At 44.1% G+C, this 19597-nt stretch overlaps 1 protein-coding gene across 1 annotated transcript; it reads left to right on the top strand.

The window, feature by feature from the left end:
* Window positions 1-1605: 1605 nt before the first annotated feature.
* Window positions 1606-18949, top strand: LOC116843802. Its single transcript, XM_032814561.1, has 13 exons — window positions 1606-1781; window positions 2804-2864; window positions 3106-3244; window positions 3777-3980; window positions 4285-4370; window positions 13361-13520; window positions 13603-14013; window positions 14132-14357; window positions 14437-14819; window positions 14901-15002; window positions 15088-15182; window positions 15269-15455; window positions 15553-18949. The coding sequence occupies exons 1-13, from the start codon at window positions 1658-1660 to the stop codon at window positions 15658-15660; spliced, it is 2286 nt and encodes a 761-aa protein (XP_032670452.1). The 5' UTR covers window positions 1606-1657; the 3' UTR covers window positions 15661-18949.
* The last annotated feature ends 648 nt before the right edge of the window (window positions 18950-19597 follow it).

Raw genomic sequence — 19597 nt, 5'->3', positions numbered from 1 at the left:
ATATATATATATATATATATATATATATATATATATACATATATATGTATATATACATAATACTATTACAATAATATTATTTATTGTAGATTAATTCGCTGATTTTATAGAATCATCGGTGATTTTATGAAAGCACTGATTAATCTCTATTCGATCATTACATACGCACATATATATGTATACGTATATGTATGTACGTATGTATATGGCAATATACATTATATAAATAATAATATTATATTGTATTTATATAAGTTATGATGCTTCAAGTGCCTACACGTAATGTATATACATATATATTATTTACACGACTATTGTGTTGACTTAACGCGGCAACTGATCGCAATGATGAAAAGACATTTTTTTCGCGTACTTTAACCAGAAATACGGATATGTCTTCATTGAATGAAAAATCACGTTATAATAACAATGACGGGACTTCTAGAATTATGTCTTAGACCGATTTGCAAATTGCTGATTTTCTAACGTCACTATGTGACATTTAATCATAGATTCGCGTTGAAGCTTGTTTCCTCTTCGCATCCGGTAAAAAAATATATATTATCTAAATAAAAGCATATCTCTCTAAGGGTAGATCGAGTAATAAGAGTGATGAGTGCGGCTTGCATACGCTGAAGTATTAAAGTTGATTTTATTATTGTTACGAGTTTATCGTAGGGCGCGCTTTGCAACAAAGTCATTTCCAAAAATTACTTGAGTAGCTATTTATTCGTTTTACTGTGACGACGATTTGAGAGCCTTAGGCTAGTGTTAAAGACGCGTATAACTGTAGAGCGTACACGTAGAAAATGGGAATATAAGTCTCGTCTCGAAAAGAAGAGGAATAACATTCGTAGAGCAAACGTGATTACGCGTTAGCGAATTAATTATTGTAAATCTAAAGACAAAAACGGAATTCCATTCTAATAATATTTTGTTATGGTATGAAGCGAAATCCCGAGCGCAGACGAACGCAGTTACCTGTTGTAAACATTAAGTTCCACTGATTTCAGTGGACAAAATACACGTTGGCCTGATTAATAATACAAACAATAAAGCGGCCTAATTTCCAATATCGATTGATTATTCCCGACACCCTCGCGAACTCACGACTTACTCCCGCGTCGCCAGACCGAGTTATACCGGAACACACGAAGTTTTATTATACATGAGGAAGACTCGGACGAGAGAGAAACGTAAAAATAGAAGAGAGGAAGTTTTCATGCGTCCTCCTATACGTGCAACATATATAGCGACAGTTGCATATCGCTCCCGGTGGACACCGTCTCTTCGTCGATCTTCGACTTCATCTTCTCTCCACGCCGGTACCGGTGTAAAAGTGTCCGCGTCTACCTCGCATACCCCAACATATACACACGCTCACACAGCCACGCTTTTGCACTCGCACCACGTGTCGGTTACGTCTCCAACATTCACAAACACGCGCGAGCCACAGTCTTTACACCTGAAAGCCGCGCATGAGCGACGAAATGTCACACACATTGTGAGAACACCTTTAACCTCCGCGCGCGGGGGCTAAAGCGCAAGCCTCGAATCGATCCTCCACCCCCGAGCGGCGCGTTCGCGAAGAACAACCCCCGGCCGACGACTCTGTTGTCGACCCAACAACAGTCCGAGATCACCCGACACGGCAAACATGGCGTTGGATTTCGCAGCCACGTACAAGGTTCTGGTGCTGGGCGACTCAAACGTCGGCAAGACCTGCATCGTGCATCGCTACTGCGACGAACGGTACTACGACACTTACATCTCGACGATAGGTGAGAGAGATGCATTAATACGCGATACACCCGGTACCCCCTATTTACCTGTGGCTGCGACCACCTTCAAGTCGTGCTCGGTGACTCGTCGTTTTGAGTGGTGGCTCCTCGTCGATCGGATGAATACCTTTGCGACAATCGCAACCGCTTTGCGGAGGCCAGCATCTCGTTATCACCTGCCACATCCTCCGGTCCATGACAAGCCACGCGTTTTAATTCCAAAGTAGGATGAACGCGCAGCGTACCGTTGATACAGGTAGCCGTTAATTAACCCCAGACCGCTATATATACGGTGGGGTCACATCTGTCCCTGGCACAGATACCTCGTAAACTACAACAAAGTACACGCACAGTTGCACTTTAATTTTTTTCTCTGCGTCACTCTAATTTTACACGCGAGGTTGCAGCTTTCTATTTATTATGAAACAACGCGAAACACAGAGACGACTCCCTGCTTAACGTGCATAAATTATAATAAATTATAATTCGTTCTCGCGAAGAGGAAAGTGCGTTCCGAATAGAATTTCGATACATTTGTCGAGGGTTGATTCGTGTGTCACATACGACACATGTATTCCGCAAAATGTACATTGAGTCAGCATCGATCAGCTGATTACCTTGTATCCGCCCCGAGCTTCGGACTTCGGCCTTTTAATTTTATATTTAGCTGAATTGAGTTAGCCGTCCACGTTCACGAAGTGCACACAATTATAGCGCGGGGAAAATATATTTTCTGTCCGCGTGGAAATACCTCGCGACTCTCAATTTCGCGTATGTGTGTTTCCCGGAACTATTTCGCTCTCACACAGATAGAGCTTTAATTATATTACTCGCACGCAAAGAAAATATGGGATTGTTGCGTGTAAACTGTCGCAACAGTCGCGTAATTAGCGATAGCATCTGTTACGTCCATGTCGCAGTCGATCGCGCACCCCTTGAAGGTGTTTCGCTCGGAGTTCCGCTGAATCCCCGCATTCCGGAAGTGCACGCACACTGGATGTAAATGATAAATGTCTCCGCAGGTATCGATTTCAAACAGAAGATCATTAACTTAGACGGCACGCCGATAAAATTGCAAATATGGTGAGTACTGATTATTAACGCGCTCTGTTGAGCGCTCGACGGGACGTCGCGAAAATTCGGTGTCGAGAATCAGAGCAAAAGAAGTCGAGACAAATAGAAAAGAAAGCTCGTCTCTCGGCGAATCTGTTTAGCTCCCGCGAGTGCGATAATGTCGAGACTCTACGTAAAACGACAAGCTGCATACAAACCGAGATAAAAGTACGTGAAGGCTGAAAATATATCTGTGTGTGTATTTTTAAAGGGATACCGCCGGCCAAGAAAGATTTCGAACTTTGACAACGGCGTACTATCGCGGTGCCATGGGTATCCTTTTGATGTACGACGTCACTAGTTTGGAGAGTTTTAACCATCTGTCTTACTGGCTACGAAATATCCAAGAAGTAAGATTAAAGTCCAATTCAGATGAAACATTAAGAGAAGAGGAGAATAAACTTCGCGCTGTATTAATTCTTAAGTGGCCGTGTTTAAAAATACTTTGCATAACATTCGGGGGAGAGTCCACGATGCTTCTGAGGAACTGCTTAAATATAAATTACGACGGGATTTAAAATTGGCACGGAGTCTGCGAGGGAAGTTCGTGAAATTTATTAGAAGACTGCGAAAGCTGTAATTAAGCGCGGCCAGTTAAGAGATGCGGCGTTTAATGAATTAAGAGGAAATCGCAAAAACAATGCTCGTTTCATTATTTCATAGCGTATCATGAAACATGGTTAAATTAATGACTGTACACATACGCAAAAATAGAACTTTGCAATATAATTTATCTAATAAGTGAATAATTAACAATAATAAGTGTAAAGATTCGTAAAACCGATAGAAACGCGTGTTTCGATTCGAAAGGATCGCAGCATGCGACAGAATTGTTTCGCGGGAGAGCATGAATCACAGGCACATTTCCGTTTGCATCGGCAGAATGCGTCACCGGACGTAGTAAAAGTTTTGGCAGCCAACAAATGCGACGCGACCGCGCACCGCGCCGTGGACGCTGAGAGAGGTCAGAAGATCGCGGAGAACTTCGATATGCCCTTCTTCGAGGTATCGTGCAAGGAGAACATAAATATCGAAGAAGCTTTCCTCACTCTAGCCAGAAGGATACGGGAACAACGAGGCCGGCGGGTAAGACCTGTTCGCGTTGAATTCTCTCTCGTTATCCTCTCCTTTTTTTGCAGCCACATCGAAAAGATCTTCTCTGTTGTATTCCCGCGTGACTCGAAAGTTTCCCCAGTGCTCAAATTAAGTTATAATAGAAATAAAGACTAAAATTGTGAAGAGGGATATTTCAGAATTAAAATTAGAAAATATTAGATGGCGTGAAAATTTTACAAAGTTTACCAAGAGACTATAATAAACTACGACGCGACGCGTCTAATTAAGCGGAGAAGCTTCCTCAAGCTTCCTCACTGAACAATCACGATTACAGGCCAGCCTGTTCGAGGCCTCCGAGAGAGAAGGCGCGGACAGTGTGATCAAGGCGCAGTCCCCGTCTCAACAGGGTGATGCCTGGAGGTGCACTTGTTAGTTCGGACAATCAACGGAGCTCGTCTATCCGGCTCGTTGGAGGCTTCGACGGCGGCTAGATATTAAACCCGGAGCGGGATTTCGTCTATCTTATCGTGTGCACGAGGAGGCGCTCGTTTCTATACCTGTACATACGCGCGACGCGGACGTCAGTGTCGTCGAACGGAAATCGACCTGCACGCGTTTACGACGAGAAGGAAGGAGAGAAAGAGAGAGAGAGAGAGAGAGAGAGAGAGAGCGAAAGCGAGAGAGTTGGTTCGTACCTGGCGAGAGCGGCCCGGGCAAGTATTCACGATACTACTCTACACCACCGTCTACAATAATCGCAACGGATATTATAGATATTATCTCGTAAACCCTGCACCCTATTACACGTACACACAGATATACCCACACAAATAAATACACACACATACACGTGAGAGCCGCACGAAGCGACGTCGTGACGCGAGGCGAAGAGAACGGCGAGACGGGTGGATCCGCGAACGCTTCACGCGGATCATCGGTCGTCGCGGTTATCATCGTCACGATCGTGAAGCACCTTGTGCGCCAAAGAGACGTCACGAACATTCGTCGTGGCGCATGCGAGCCGCCTCGTCGTCTTGTTCGTGCAGTCGGGAAGCGCATCGCCGGTCGAGCTCGGGCTACGTTTGAGATAATCGCGGGGCTTATTTACCGATACGCGCGATCAGTCCGTACGCTGTATGACGATTTGACTGATTATCGATGGATAAGTGGTTTCTCTACTCATCCATTCACCGTCAGCTCGGAACTTCCGCGGCGCGTGCCGAAGTTTTCTCGTTTCCACGCGAGTTTGATCCGAAAACGCCGGCAGGTCAGGGAAGATCGGCCGAGGGGGAAGATATTCGCGCTACCACACGGCCGAGGAGAATCGACGTGAGGAGATCACGAAACTCGAACGCGTCTACGATCAATTTTGCAATATAATCTCGTCGATGTTAGACTCTTTCGCAGGCCAGACACAGTCGTGTTTGGGTATCGTAGGCAGTTAAAAGAGAAAAGAATAAGAAAAAAAAGAAGAGAGAAAACGTTCAATTAGATTCGCTTGACGTATCGATAAGGCCTAAGATGGAGAGATCCTCTCGATGCTACTCGAGGCGACACTTTTTTCGCAGTGATCGACGTATTACTATTAGTATGTCTACGCGAGGAAGACATCATCAAGCGCATTGTGATTACCGTCTGAAAACGACGCTACCATGAGACTTGCGATTACCACCGATGTCTCTCAACGAGGACCAGAGCCCTCCCCTTGCGGGAGGGCTCGCGCGATTAGCTGTTACGTCGAGATCATTTCGATGCGCACATGCCAATGTTTGCACAGGTATTATCTTTATATCGAGCGTTCCGCGCAAGTAATTAAATGTCGTTTCAGTAGCGAGGAAATAGCGCGTTGAAAATTTGAGGGAAGCGTTTCAAGAAATGATATAATTATATAATACGTACGAACACATAATAGAAATTTTAATCTTGATCGAGATTTCGGGCACAATTTAATCTTGATAAAATCTCAAGCACACTTTATCCTTTACTCGCGCTTCAATTTACGATGGCATTTCACGTTGAAAGTAGCACATAGAGAAAAATGCTGTCGAGAAGGTACCAGTTCGACAACATTTTAAATTTGTATATCCGAGCAGATAACAAATAAAACCGCCACGAAGCAGGTCGCGACTTATTGCGCTTTTGCACGCGAATCTCTCGATGCTCCGAAGGGAAGAATAAATCGACTGCTCCCAGATGGATATCAGAGTAAACAAGTGGACATAACGTAAGCACGGCGAGCGCTATTTATGCGTTCGGAGGAGCTGTTGTGGTATTCGTGTATATTCTTTAAAAATGATATTTTTTCGATCCTGAATTGAAACGAAGTTTCGCAACGAGGCCAAATCGATACCGGCGAGCACTTGGCATTTGTGTATCGAATCCTTCATATCGGTATACACACACGTACACATACACACGTACACGCATACACACACATACATATACGTGATAATCCACGCTTAATTAATGCGCTTTGATAATCGTAATGAAACACATTCGGCGATCTGTGTTGCATTTTCGACGGAACGGCGTCGTTCCTCCAGCGGCGCCGCGTTGCGACGTTTCAACGATACGATATGGTACGTTCAATCTCGTTTCGTGTGAGAGAAGCACTTTCGACAGGGCATATTTGGGCGGCTGGAGGCGGCGGGGAAAGAGTTCGAGAGGGATTTCGGCCGCGTGAAATTAGATTAGCTGCCGCACAACACGCTACAAAACGTACACGTTTCGACGGCGGGGTGTAAATCACTCGATCGATCCTAAACGACATAAACCGACCCTCCTGATTTCGCGAACGTCGGGGGAGCTTTTTTTATAAACTTATGTGTGAAAAACGGACGATCGTCGGGTTTCGCTCGATTTTTTATATGAACAACACCTCTGTCGGCCGCGCGACTTTTATCCGCGAGGCAAATTTGTTGAATTTGCGCCACCGCAAACGGGTCGGTAAGACAAATCGGATAAACGCGAACGAATCGGCAGTTCTCGAGAGCGAATGAAGCTCGCTCTCGTTCGGCACGAAAGAGTCAATTGAATCCGCAATCCTTCGTATGTAGCGTTTCATCTCGAATCCGATTTGATCTACGACTCTGTTCACACGTGTCGTTGCCACGTTACGTAAGGGATGTTTTGTATTGTTTAGAGTTGTCGGTATATCTATCTCATATAGAAAAGCGCACAATCCTTTCGTAGCGAACGTAGAATCGTCGTCGCCCTTTTGATGAGAGATCACCTCCACCGTGTACATTTGGTACTTCTCGTTTACGTTGGCAGAAGAACAAATAAAAAAGCCTTTATTGTGCCTATCGATGATTATGAGGACACGAGAAGGAGGAACAGGAGGAGGAGGAGGAGCGCGCGAAAGAAACACGGGCTGGAGGATACACGAAGTATCGCAACAAATCGCTTCACGATCGATTGGGGGCGAACTAACCAGCGGGAAAGACTAACCGTGACTGTATGCGAACGCTGCTCGGTGCTCGAGCTCCAATTAGAAAAGCTCACTATTTCGGCAAACACTTCTTGGAGAGCTCGCAAACTTTTAGGATCACGCGAGAGAATCGACGAATATAATACTCGCGACGTAATACCTTTTGTTTCATTCTTTCTCTCTTAAACACTCGAGGGGAAAGGAAAAAGGCAGAGGTCTCTCGCGTCTCCCGACGAGCCGCGAACGATCGTTATCGCCGCTGTGATTGCCGATTCGCAACGATTGTGCCGCGGCAGCGCGACGGACACGCCAAAGACATGAAAGAAGGAAGGAAGAAAAGAAAATGAGGGAAAAACGAAGAAAGCGGGGCTCACAAGCGCGGGGTTCGTGTCGCATCGCGAGGGAGCAATCTTGCGACTTTTGTTCTACGTCACGTGCGGCTACACGTTACACCGAGGGGTGGCACTTCGCGAAAAGCCATTTTCGCGTTTGCCGCACGTTCGGTCGCAGCTTGCGTCGCGACACGTTCAGGTCTAAAGAGCGCATGCACTCGCCGAGAAGTGCATTATATTTGTCGCGATCGATCGACGTTGCAGCGACGATGCCGACGAAACGAGATAATTTGTGAATTCGCGCACGTTAGCGGATTAGCGATCGACACGATTTGTTTGTTTTTTTTTTCAGCCGCAATCGTAATCCTAAACGTAATAGTTACGACTTAGGCTTTGTACCATTTGCAAGACGCGCGATACTCTATGAAAATATACATATATATATTATTATTATAAAAAAAAAAAATATATATATATATATACACACGATATGATGGTATATATATTTGTTGCTTTTATATATTTATAAATCGCGGCGTATTTGTATAAAGACTACGGAATCCAATTGTCTCGCTTGCTAAGCAGCCTGCGCCCTTTAATTAACGCGGGGTTTCCCAAACTTAAGACAAGAGCAAGGGCCGGACTTATCAGTCTCCGCACTTTTCGTGGTCGCAAGCTGTATAACTTGGTACAAAAACAACGAAAATAGTCCTGCCGTATATCAAATGATCATTTATATCGCGGCTCCCCGAATTGCTTTCTAAGAAGCGGAATTGTACCTGTTGTTGTTGCAAAACTGACGTTACCCCACTCGATCTCTGAGTAAGTCATGTCAAATTTCAGTTTGATCTTGACAAATGGAATTTTGAGTGAAACAAACATACGTTTGCACGTATATTGTTAGACAGACAGAGAGAGAGAAAGATAGAGAGAGAGAGAGAGAGAGAGAGAGAGAACGAGAGAGAGAGAGAGGACCAGCGTATATATTTCTCAAAGTTTGGGAAACCTTGGATTAGCGGATTGTAGATGCGATTAGAGAAACCGGGGTGTCGAATAGGCCCTACTCGCGTTGACCCAGGATCTTCTTTAGATACGCGCGTGATTTGCCAGAACTGTCGTTCATTTTCGTCCCGCGGACTCTGTAGAGAGCGAGGAAGAAGCGCCCATGGCGAATATACTCGACGTCATCCTCGCGAGAATCAATTTCTTCGGTCGGATGCGGGGAGCTGTGGGAAGCCACTTCTGGCGATAAACTCGACCGCCGTAAATTCAGCGCTCGTAAAATCGTTCGTTCGAATTCTCGAATTAAGCATTTCACCCAATCCCATCATTTCCGCGCATGGGCGCTTGTTACTCGCGACGGATATGTGGAGAGAGTAATAAGAGCAAAAAGTAAAGAGAAGAAGTCAATTTTCGAACTCGGCGTCGCCCACGTGGACGTCGTAGAAGTCGCTTTACACGAGTTTCTGTTTCGAGGGACGCTGGATCGTTTGCCTTCATCGAAGTGCTCGATTTCTCAGCCGGAGCTGGTCTTCGGCAGACGAGCCTCTCGCGGAGGAGCATTTTTTATATCGACTTAGTTGAGCCACGTACGTGCGCGCGCGTGTAGCGCCGTAACTAGCGTATCTTCGTTAATGAGCGCAACGGCTTTTCATTAATTGGCCACACACCTATCCCTGAGATGTGTCTCCACGAAAAAAATGCACACAACAGAGTTAAAATATGCGCGCGCGTTTGTCACCGGAGACCTTTTACTTTCTGCAAATTCTCCCAATATTTCTCGCAACCCATCACTCGTATACTCGCCGGCTGACCGAATGCGAATTCGCAAAATTCCGTCCGGCGAGTTATTGATTTCTGAAATTGAATGTGTTGCACACGATCGTGCGCTTCTTCAATTTCTTCCTCGGTCCCTTTTCGTGCACGTTCTAGTTACGGCTCTGCGAACTGGTAGCTCTCGGTTCTCAACGACCTTACGATTTTCAACGATACGATGAAAGTTTCCTGACGGGAGTCAGCTATGTTTCCGTTATACAAGCCCTGTTAAGATATACATAGTGATAAAATGGGACGGGTTGATCGGGCAAACAGTTGCGGCTGCCAATTGTTTTCGATTCGCGTCAAACCGAGTGACCCACTTGGTGAAATTTTTTATAATTCGCTTTATTAACGATTGACTCGATTACATCGACAGGTTGTATTTCATCTCCGCGAGCAATACCATCTGCGCGATACCATCATCTCTTCCTTTTCCTCTTGCATTTTGTGGAGCAAGGGCCGAGTATAAGAAGCACTTTGCCCGATCAAGCCGAGGGAGTAACCGCGAAAATGTTAAACGTACGGTGTAACGACAGCTTTTAACGACGTTTCAGTTTGTCATTACGTCACCCCCACCCTCGATAACCAGCATCACGTTACCTAAATTTAATTCGAACTTCGCGATCGATTATCTGAATGTATAAGTGTATAAGTTTTTAAGTTTGTAGAAACAACTTGTTCAACTTGATGTGTCTGAATCAATAATAAATAAAAAGAAATACACACTTTTTACCTACGATATCACGCATTTTCTCTTTACACACGCATCGAGTTAAAACTGCTGACAATTTGGCACGCGTGACGCGACGATTTTGAACATAGAACCCTCAGAGAAAAAGAGAGAAAAAGTTATATCAAGGCAATATCTCATCGTCGTCACTATTTATCACTAAAGCAGAAAACGGTTAATTCTCGCACACGGAAAAAACAATTCATTAGTGTAACTGAATTTTTCGTTACTTGGAAACCAGATAAAAGACTCGGTTGTAGAAATAGAAAGATTCCTGTAAGAAATTTCTACACAACCTGTTTTCAGTCACACATACACACACACACATACACACACACAGTAACGAATATATATCTTGTCAGCGAGTTTTTCGTCTGGTCCTCATTCAGCTGCCCGAATTGAAATTTCTTTTCCGTGGAGAGAGAAAATGATTTCGACCACAGAGGCGATGAATAAATAGAAAGCAGGACAAAAGCGAGTTCTCTCTCGCTCGTGCTTAGACGTAATCAAGGAGGAAAGTGAGGCGTGAATTCTAATGTAAGCATTTTCCCGAGTGCACGTCCCAAGTGTGTCAAGCCAGCTGTCGCCCAATAACCGTACGACACACGCGCACGTGGCGTGTGGGACTCGGTATTCGCCGCGTGCTCGCCGATACGTGATAGTCTTGGACGATAAGACGGGCGAGCGATTACCGGAGTGAATCAGCGACTTGAAAATGGAGGACGACACGCACCGTTTTCCAGCTGAACGCACGCACTGAATCGTCCGCCGATGCGCACGAGGAAGTCGCCGAGTGGTCTACGTTTGACAGGTACGTGTGCCGCACATTGTGCTGCTCGGCGATTCCCTCCTCAGAATGTGGAACGTCGCGCCGAGCGCGAGTCCGCGACGTCAGTCTGACAAGTTAACCGACTCGAGTTAGCGGCTTGTCACACGTCGCGAATTGCGCTCCTCGTACATGGGACATTTTCGAGATCGCGTGTTATTCCGACGCAATTGCAATTTTTAATAACAAATTTTATAGCTTCGTATCGCAAGTCGTAAGTATACATCATTATCAAAAATCAAACGGTCGCGTTCAATTATCGTTTGATAAGAGATAAGGGCTTGGTGTTTACGCACGAAGAAGAAATGTCAGTTCGTGTAATTAAATGACGACCAGACGAGAAACTCTGTCACTGTGTCACCGAAAACATTCGTCTGAACGCGAAAGAAACAATTTCGTCAGTGTAGTTGAATTTCCTGTTACCTGGGAACCCTCACAGACGAAAAACTCAGTTGTAAGAACAGGGATATAAGTTCCGGCCTAACCGCCGTCACGACAAGACGTGTTCGAACATGTTCGGACCTTGTGATTTTTTTGGATCGTGTCTTGGAAATTTCCAAGACTTTACTCTCAAATTATATCATTAATCGGAAACTGGCGTAGGGGCATTACTCTTATAGAGGCCTGTAGCCATATATTGAAGGAAGGAAGGAAGGAAGGAAGAACAGGGATATTCCTATAGAAGGTTTCTGCTCACACAATCAACCAATTATTCTCAGTTACGGAGTTTTATTGCTGCTGAATGTTCATATGAATGTGTCTGCAGTCACGTCAACAGAAATATTATTTCTCATTAGCGAGCTTTTCGTCATTCAATTACACAATCTGAAGTCTTTTTTCTGTGCGGTTACATTAAAACTCGGCTGAGATAACAGAAAGTAATTGGCTGAATGGAAACCTCCTACAGGAATCTTTCTGTTCCTCCACAATCGAGTTTTTCATTTGGTCCCCTAATAACAAAAAGTTCGGTTACATTAATGGAGTTGTTCCTTCCGTGCACATGTTAAACATAATCGTTAAGATATAAAAATACAACCTGACGTGTCGTGCTGAATCGCCGTCTCAATTTTTTGAGCAATCTCTAAAACCTTGGACGAATTTCGAACTTTGATCGTCGAGAAATGACAATAACGCGGGAATAGCGGTACGTCGTCGGCAGTATCATTGAAGTGTGCAGCACGTGCGGCTTATGACTCACTGTAAGACGCGACGTGAATGAATCACGCATCTGAACGAGATGCATCTCGCGCGCGGGCGCCTAAAGTCTTTTGAATCGGAAAGAACCGCCATGTTTCTTCGTATAGGCGCGACTTACCGACAAAACTGTCGAATATCCAACGCGGATTCTTCGATCGATTTATACCAAAATATCGAGGCATCGAGAATCTTCGGACAGCCTGCGAGCGGAAAACGAAAGAATTCTTCACGAATAGTCCTCGATAACGAGGATTTCTCGTGAGTGAGAGTTTTCGCGGGTAACCTTATTTACTCATCGTTCAATTTCAAACGGACTTTTCGATTTCACGATATCAACTTTATGCTCCACCGTTAAAATATTCGATGTCAAGGCTGAAGAATGTACCTTTTCGGTTCTACACAAGAACTCGCAGCCAAGAAGAACGCTTATTCATCCCTGCGATCCGGAGTCAACCGCCGCGGTCCCGCCGATGGAAATATGGCTTCCCGACGAAAGAGAGCGCCAAAAGTCAATGGTCTGAGGAATAGAGAGTGGCATGCGCGCGCCTTGCCCAGATCGGGGGCCTGTCGACGTTTCCGAGCGCAATATGGCTGCGGTGACAGACACGGGGAGCTGTCAACCGTGCCTAGGATCTGTCTAAATTCCGAGCCACGCGGCGGGCCGTATCGCGTGCGCGTCGCGTCGCGCTGCGTTGCGTTTCGTTTCGTTGCGTTGCGTCGCGTTGCGATGCGATGCGCACCGTAAGTCAGCACGAACCGCTGGCGAGACGCACCACAGTCGGGAAACCCACGACAGGCCTTCGCCGCGGACGCGCGTCACTTCGTGACTCGTACGTATGCACGCACGCTGATACGTATGCTACACTCGAGAGCCGTTTTCCCTCGTGAACATTCAGCGGACTCCTCCTCGACCGGCCTTCCTTGTGATTGTCGCCTCTCGCGTCCGCCTACGCACCGCCGAGGAGTCGCGTCGGGCTAATTGAGCGATCTTGACTCGTCAACGAGCGACCGAACGCTCGCTGTCGCATGGTGAGCCTAGTGTGCCGCTGTTTTCCCGCAGATTCACCTTGTGCCCAGGATGGAGGCGATAGTGGAGTATAACTACGTGGCGCAGGAGGACGACGAGTTGACCCTGAGAAAGGGTGACATCATCACCGAGATCAAGATGATGCTCGGGGGCTGGTGGGAAGGCACTTTGCGAGATAAGCGTGGCATGTTTCCTGACAATTTCGTTAAGGTACAGTAGGCTCACTTGTGCTTGTTGCCTGTGTATATTTGGTCGTTTTAACAATGCAGAAGCACACGTTGGATATGCACAGGTATTAGAACCATCATCAACCAGTGGTGGTAGCAGCAACAATGAGACTATAATTAGCGTCAAGTCTGATGAGGTCACTTTGAGAAACGGTTCTAGCAGACGTCTCTGCAAAGTCCTCTTCAGTTATGAACCTTGCAATGAGGATGAATTAACTCTAGTACCGCAAGACTCCATAGAGTTCTTAGGAGAAGTGGAAGAGGGATGGTGGAGAGGTCGTCTCAGAGGTAAAGTCGGTGTGTTCCCTTCCAACTTTGTTTCCCCTCCTGTTCCTGAGGAGCAGGACAAGCATAAGGATCGAGATAAAAAGGAGATGTGCAGGGTACTCTTTCCTTATGAGGCTGCTAATGAGGATGAACTCACCTTCATCGAGGGAGAGATCATCACACTTTTATCCAAGGATGCACCAGACAAGGTTTGTAATTGATCTGTGTGATTAATATATTGGTGAATTAATAAAACTAAATTGTAAAACTATAAATACATGACAAATAGATTTACATCAATATAAAAATGTGTAATGATTTATTTAGGGTTGGTGGAAGGGAGAATTGAATGGACATGTGGGCTTGTTCCCTGATAACTTCGTGGAGGTTATCGGTGGGAAGAATGAACACCAAGAATCAGACCAGTGGCACGATTCAACGTCGGTCAGTACAAAATTGAGCATTAGGCATTCCCACCAAGTGAAGAAAAGCGAGAAGGCGCACGTTAGAAAAAGTTTGGACTCTAGGAATGTGCATCCGAGTAATATATCAGGTAAAGCATGCAACAATTCCTTAGCAGAGCGACATTTTTGCATCGGTGAGTATAACATTGTAATTTCGTGCTCCATTAGATCACTTTCCTGTCATAGACAGCACTAAAAAGGCCCTATCGACGTCGTCTTCCTCCATATCGACATCATCGACAGTTGCCGGGACCGGAACTGCAGGCGGTGATAAGAAAGCGGTTAGTGGCCACTCGATCATATCGAGCCTGAAACGTCTCGTGAGCGACGTGGGGAATAATAACGGTATCGGAAACACGAGTGCCGCTTTGGGCGAGGAGCTAGACGGAGTGGAGCGAGGGGAGGGCGCGCCGCTTTCGCATTTGACAGCTTCTCGCGCTAAAGCGCCTCGCCGACGCCCGCCTTCTTCGCAACATCTGCGCCATCACGCTGCTGGCTCCGGTAGTGTGAACGCGGTCCTTACGCTACCTGCCGTTCCCAGCACTACACTGGTACATGTTCACCTGCTAATTCGATTCGCTGACTCGATAAAAGAGACTGATAATTTCATTTTTTTTTTCTATAACTCATAGGAGGATGATTTATCTAATGGGCGTGCCGATACCATGTTGGAGCAAATAGCGGATGAAGAGACAGATGGGCTTGCGGCAAAAGCGAAGAGAAAAGCACCATGGGTAACTGATTGAAACAAAACAATAGAAGCTGAGTACACGAGTCCTCATAATCTTATCGTTTCTAATATCACCCATTTGGTTATAGGTCGAGGAATTAAAGATGAATCAGATGGAGAGGAGGAAGACTGCGGTCGAGCGGACAGACAAAGTAGAAGTGAAGAAAGAACGGAATTTCTCACGGTATATTTCAGCTTTTTGCCAATATATGTTGTATTGTTTACTACGAGCGTGTAACGCGTGTAACGTGTGCATTATCTGTCCGGCAGATTGATGACGCAAACGAACGTCGTGGATCCTGTCAATAAAGCGGACGCTGACAACGACGATAGTAAACAGAAAGAGGCAAAAAGTCCGAGAGCCGACCCAAGCCCCCACACTGACAACAGTCCCGCTACGCCATCCGGACAGCCGGCCTACGTTCCATATGCCCTTTACAGCAAGTTATTGGAAAGGGTAAGTGTCGAAATAATTTGTTATTCGTTAAATTTGCATTTCAATACGTCGCGTTTACGTGGAGACACGCGATATTAATTTAAATTGCTCCAACAAGGTCGCCGCGTTAGAAGAGAAGCAAGCAGTATTGCAACTGACGGTAGGACAACTCTCCGAACAGCTCGTACCTCTCCTTGCGAATGCATCGATTAACAGCAAAGTATAATACGTATCGACATAAAAGAGAGTGAGAGTGAGAGAGACAGGGAGAAAGAGAGAAAAATCGATAGTATATTTATCTGCCCGTACTACCAGTGTGTTTTCTCATTGCGCCATTAATGAGAAAGGAACTAATGCTGCTGCTAGCATATAATGTTTATTGCTATATTAATGTTGTTATATATTTATTCAGTTTTTGGTAGCATCCGTTTATTGTTTGCTCCGTCAATGCAGTATTCGTGTGGGCCGATAAAAAAAAGAACGCAACATTCCATACGACATTCTTCGCCTATAGAAGTATTATATCTTGTCACTCTTGATTTGCCGATAATTTTAACAGATCTCACTCTGACTGCCTTTGTATTTCCCCCTTTCCCGTCTTGATAGTCTCGGCTGTTTTATAACTGTTTGCTCGTAGTATTCGCGGTATGACGACTTCAATCGTGACGGCTCCATTTCCTTTAATTTTAAGCTCACGACACATATCAGAAACTCGCGCGACATAAATCCTCAATGTATATTTGCACAAATTTTAGATCGTTGCGACGAAACCTTCCTCCCCCACATTATATCAGTAGCACGACAAATCTTGCGACGTAAAGTTCCAAAAACAAAAAAAAAAAAGAAAAAAAAAAAAGAAAAAGAAAATGGCGCAAGTGTCCTTCCAAGTGGGTGTCCGTGCTCAGTTTTACCAATCTGCATTTAATTTGTTGTTTTATATATTACTCATTTTTTGTGTGAATTCGCGTATCTTCTAAGAGAATTTACGCGAGATTGCTGATTATTTTAATTTTAGTGTCAAGCGATAAGGAATCGTAGAGGAAGAAAACGAGTACTTAAATTCGTAGTTCTCGATAGGGCGTAAGAATATCAATTGTGATCCTTTCATCTTTTTTGTCCAACGAATACAGCTGCCTCGCGATCGTTGCGTGATGATTTGCCGTAAGTTTCTTGAGTAATCCGTGTGCCAACGCAAAGCATTTCTGTTCGTCGTATTTTTCCGGGATGCCTCATTCGACGATAGGAGTAAGTGATACCCTTGTCGATCGTTTCGGCAAGTGATATATCACCGAACTGTGACTAGTAATGACCCGTACAAGCCTAAGTCGACACGTACGTCGAGCCATTATTTTCCACCCGCTTATCAAAGCATATTCCATTTTTGAGTATGTCTTTGAAACGGTGCTAATAACGCGATATGTGATATATCGTAGTGTGTCGCATGGTTATAATGTACACGTTTAGGAATGAGGCAGCAAGAGATCCGTGAGAAATAGCTTCTGTTGTTTTGAATGAAAGTATCGTGACAGAACGATAAAAGCTCTAGGCGCCCTGTAGCCCACTTAGAGACAAGAAAAGAAAAAGAGGAGAAACGAGAAAAAAAACGACAGATTAGCAGGTTTATTCGATGTAATCGCGAATCGTGTTGACTATGAAGAAGAAATGATGTTTTTATTTTTTTATGACGACGGAATTTTAAGTGGATATGGTAAAAGTAACGAAGATTTATAGATATATGAGAGAGGAATGCGAGAGAAACGAGAAACGCTATTTAGTTTTTTATATCGGTATTTCACGAGACATAGTTGATGCTTTAGCTAACAATAGCGGACTGAAAGGTTTTCCTCCGATAGCAAGTCAGGTTGATACAAATATCTATATCTATATACATATGTAGGTTTTATTCTTTTCTGTTGATTTTTCTGTCTTTTTTTAAAGAGAACCATGTGTGAGATTGATGTGTCATGCAAATAATTGTGAAGTCTAGCAGAATCTAGGATTTTAACGCATTTATTTGGTCGTTGAATGTATTCATTTGTTGAGTCATCATTCGTCAGTGAACTACGCAATATTCAACGCTTGTGCAACAAAATCTATACTTTTTTTGCAGCGACTCAGTCACTCAATGGCGTGTCTCGCGAATTTAATCGTATTTACACTTGACATTTGTAGTCTCGATAATCTCGCGAGAGAAAATTTGTGTTTGCGTATAAACGAAGTATTTCTTTGTCTCAAATTTATTTTCACGGATAATAACGTTTTAATTGTTATCGATTGTGTATCAAAAGTCCGTCCCCGAAACGCCGAAAAGAGATCAATGAGCAGATTCATCGTATAAGTTGTTCCCCTTAAGGCTGTAATATCTTCGTAAAGTGCATTTCTTAGTGGAAACTTCGTACGTTGAGTAATTTTATAATGTGACTGTTTTGTTTCTTTATATTCCTTTGCCTTGAGGAAAGTATTATTGTTAGTGTATCGTTCATAGTGTTTATTTAAAGTAGATTGATATGCACATATACTGGAATTAAAAAAGAAAATTTTTACATCGCGAAGTAAATTCGTGATGATCAGTTATGACAAAAGTTGAGTGATAATACACGGTGTATATAGTAACTATTATACTCTTACCTAATAGATAAAAGCATAATAAAATAAAAACATAATAAAATACATACACTTTTTTTAAATCCTCCGTCGCAGTTGTGACGTCGGATATCTCGTGTACTATCACTTTAATTCGTGTCGTAACCGATTATCGCACAAGCTCATGAGTAACGAACTCGTAATCGTGACCACTTCTCGTGATGTGCTTCTAACTTCGCCGGAAAAAGCGTGCGCAAACTGTTAAACAATTGAAGAAGCGTACAATTATATGAGAATAGCTTCCACAAAGTTCGACAAGCTATAAGACCCGATCTACAATAGATGCAGTAAGGAGTAGGAGTAGGAGTAAAAAGTAAGCAGTAAGTAAATGGACCAATCACAATCGATTATTCTTAAATCGTGAGAATGGAATTGGCCAATTTGCTTACTGCTTATTTCTCACGCCTATTCCTACTCCTTACTCCATCTATTGTAGATCGGGCCTAATTGATTAACGAAATCGCCTTTAACAATGTAAGGATCTGCCTGCGTTTGCGGGATATTGTCAGTCAAAAAGTTCAGTTTGTAATTCCGTCTTCTCCGACGGCAAATCGATCACTATTACCTTCATACGAATTTCGTCAAAACTTTGACGATATATCATAGACTACGATGGTAATCACTCAATCGACGAATAATTCGTTGTCGTTAAGCACAATGAAGTCAGATTTGACTGAGAAATCGAAATTTTTTGACTGACTCGGTAGAATCTTGCGGATGATTTCGCGAAGCGCTTACTTTCTGCCCAATTTCACGCGAGACTGCTTTCGTTGAATGACAAAAATTTGACACGTAACTAACGTTCGTTTCTAACGTGATAACCAAGGGCAACTCTCTTAATCGGCATTTAACATTGACCATGCTTACGAAAAGAAAAAAAAAAGAAACGAACAATGTTTGAAATAAACGAAACCACGACGACAGAACGTTTTCGCAGTCGTATTATATCATTCTCACAGCGGAGAAGCACATCTTTTATACTTTTATATTTACGCCGCAGAATATATCAGGTGAAAGAAAAAGGTTTCAAACGCGACAAAGCACTTTTTTACGTGGAATACGTTCACTCATGTTCGTACGAAGAAGAGCCTCTGTTTGCGAAACGCAACACCATCGTCATACAGTGCACACTCTCGCAGATACGACGCGTGACAATAATAATACATAGTTGTTAAGCGAGCTCGGCAGAACTTTTGCTGTTTTTCGCAATCGCGTTACAATTACATTTCGCTACTTAAGTAAGAGATCGTTCATCCAGTCAGCGTGCGCTGTTAGGAGCTCGATTTAAGGGATATTTCGGTTCTGTTTTTTATTAACGCGCGCCCGCGCCTTTGGAGGATATTTTTACAACGAATACAACTCGTTCGTTAAGTATCGAATCAGTCGTCGTTTCGTCACTTTTAAACACAGGTGCATCGTCTTCCCCTCGTAATGAACTCTGCGATCCGAATCATTGTACTTGAAACGCACTTGACTCTTCTCAACGGCACAGCGCAATCGTTTTGAGTGTTGACGACCAG

Source organism: Odontomachus brunneus, unplaced genomic scaffold (assembly GCF_010583005.1).
Source record: "Odontomachus brunneus isolate Ranch 3 - 2012 unplaced genomic scaffold, Obru_v1 Obru_scaffold_036, whole genome shotgun sequence".
In the NCBI taxonomy this organism is placed as follows: domain Eukaryota; kingdom Metazoa; phylum Arthropoda; class Insecta; order Hymenoptera; family Formicidae; genus Odontomachus; species Odontomachus brunneus.
Note: the sequence above shows the minus strand (reverse complement) of the source record. Positions and strands in the feature narration are given on the sequence as shown.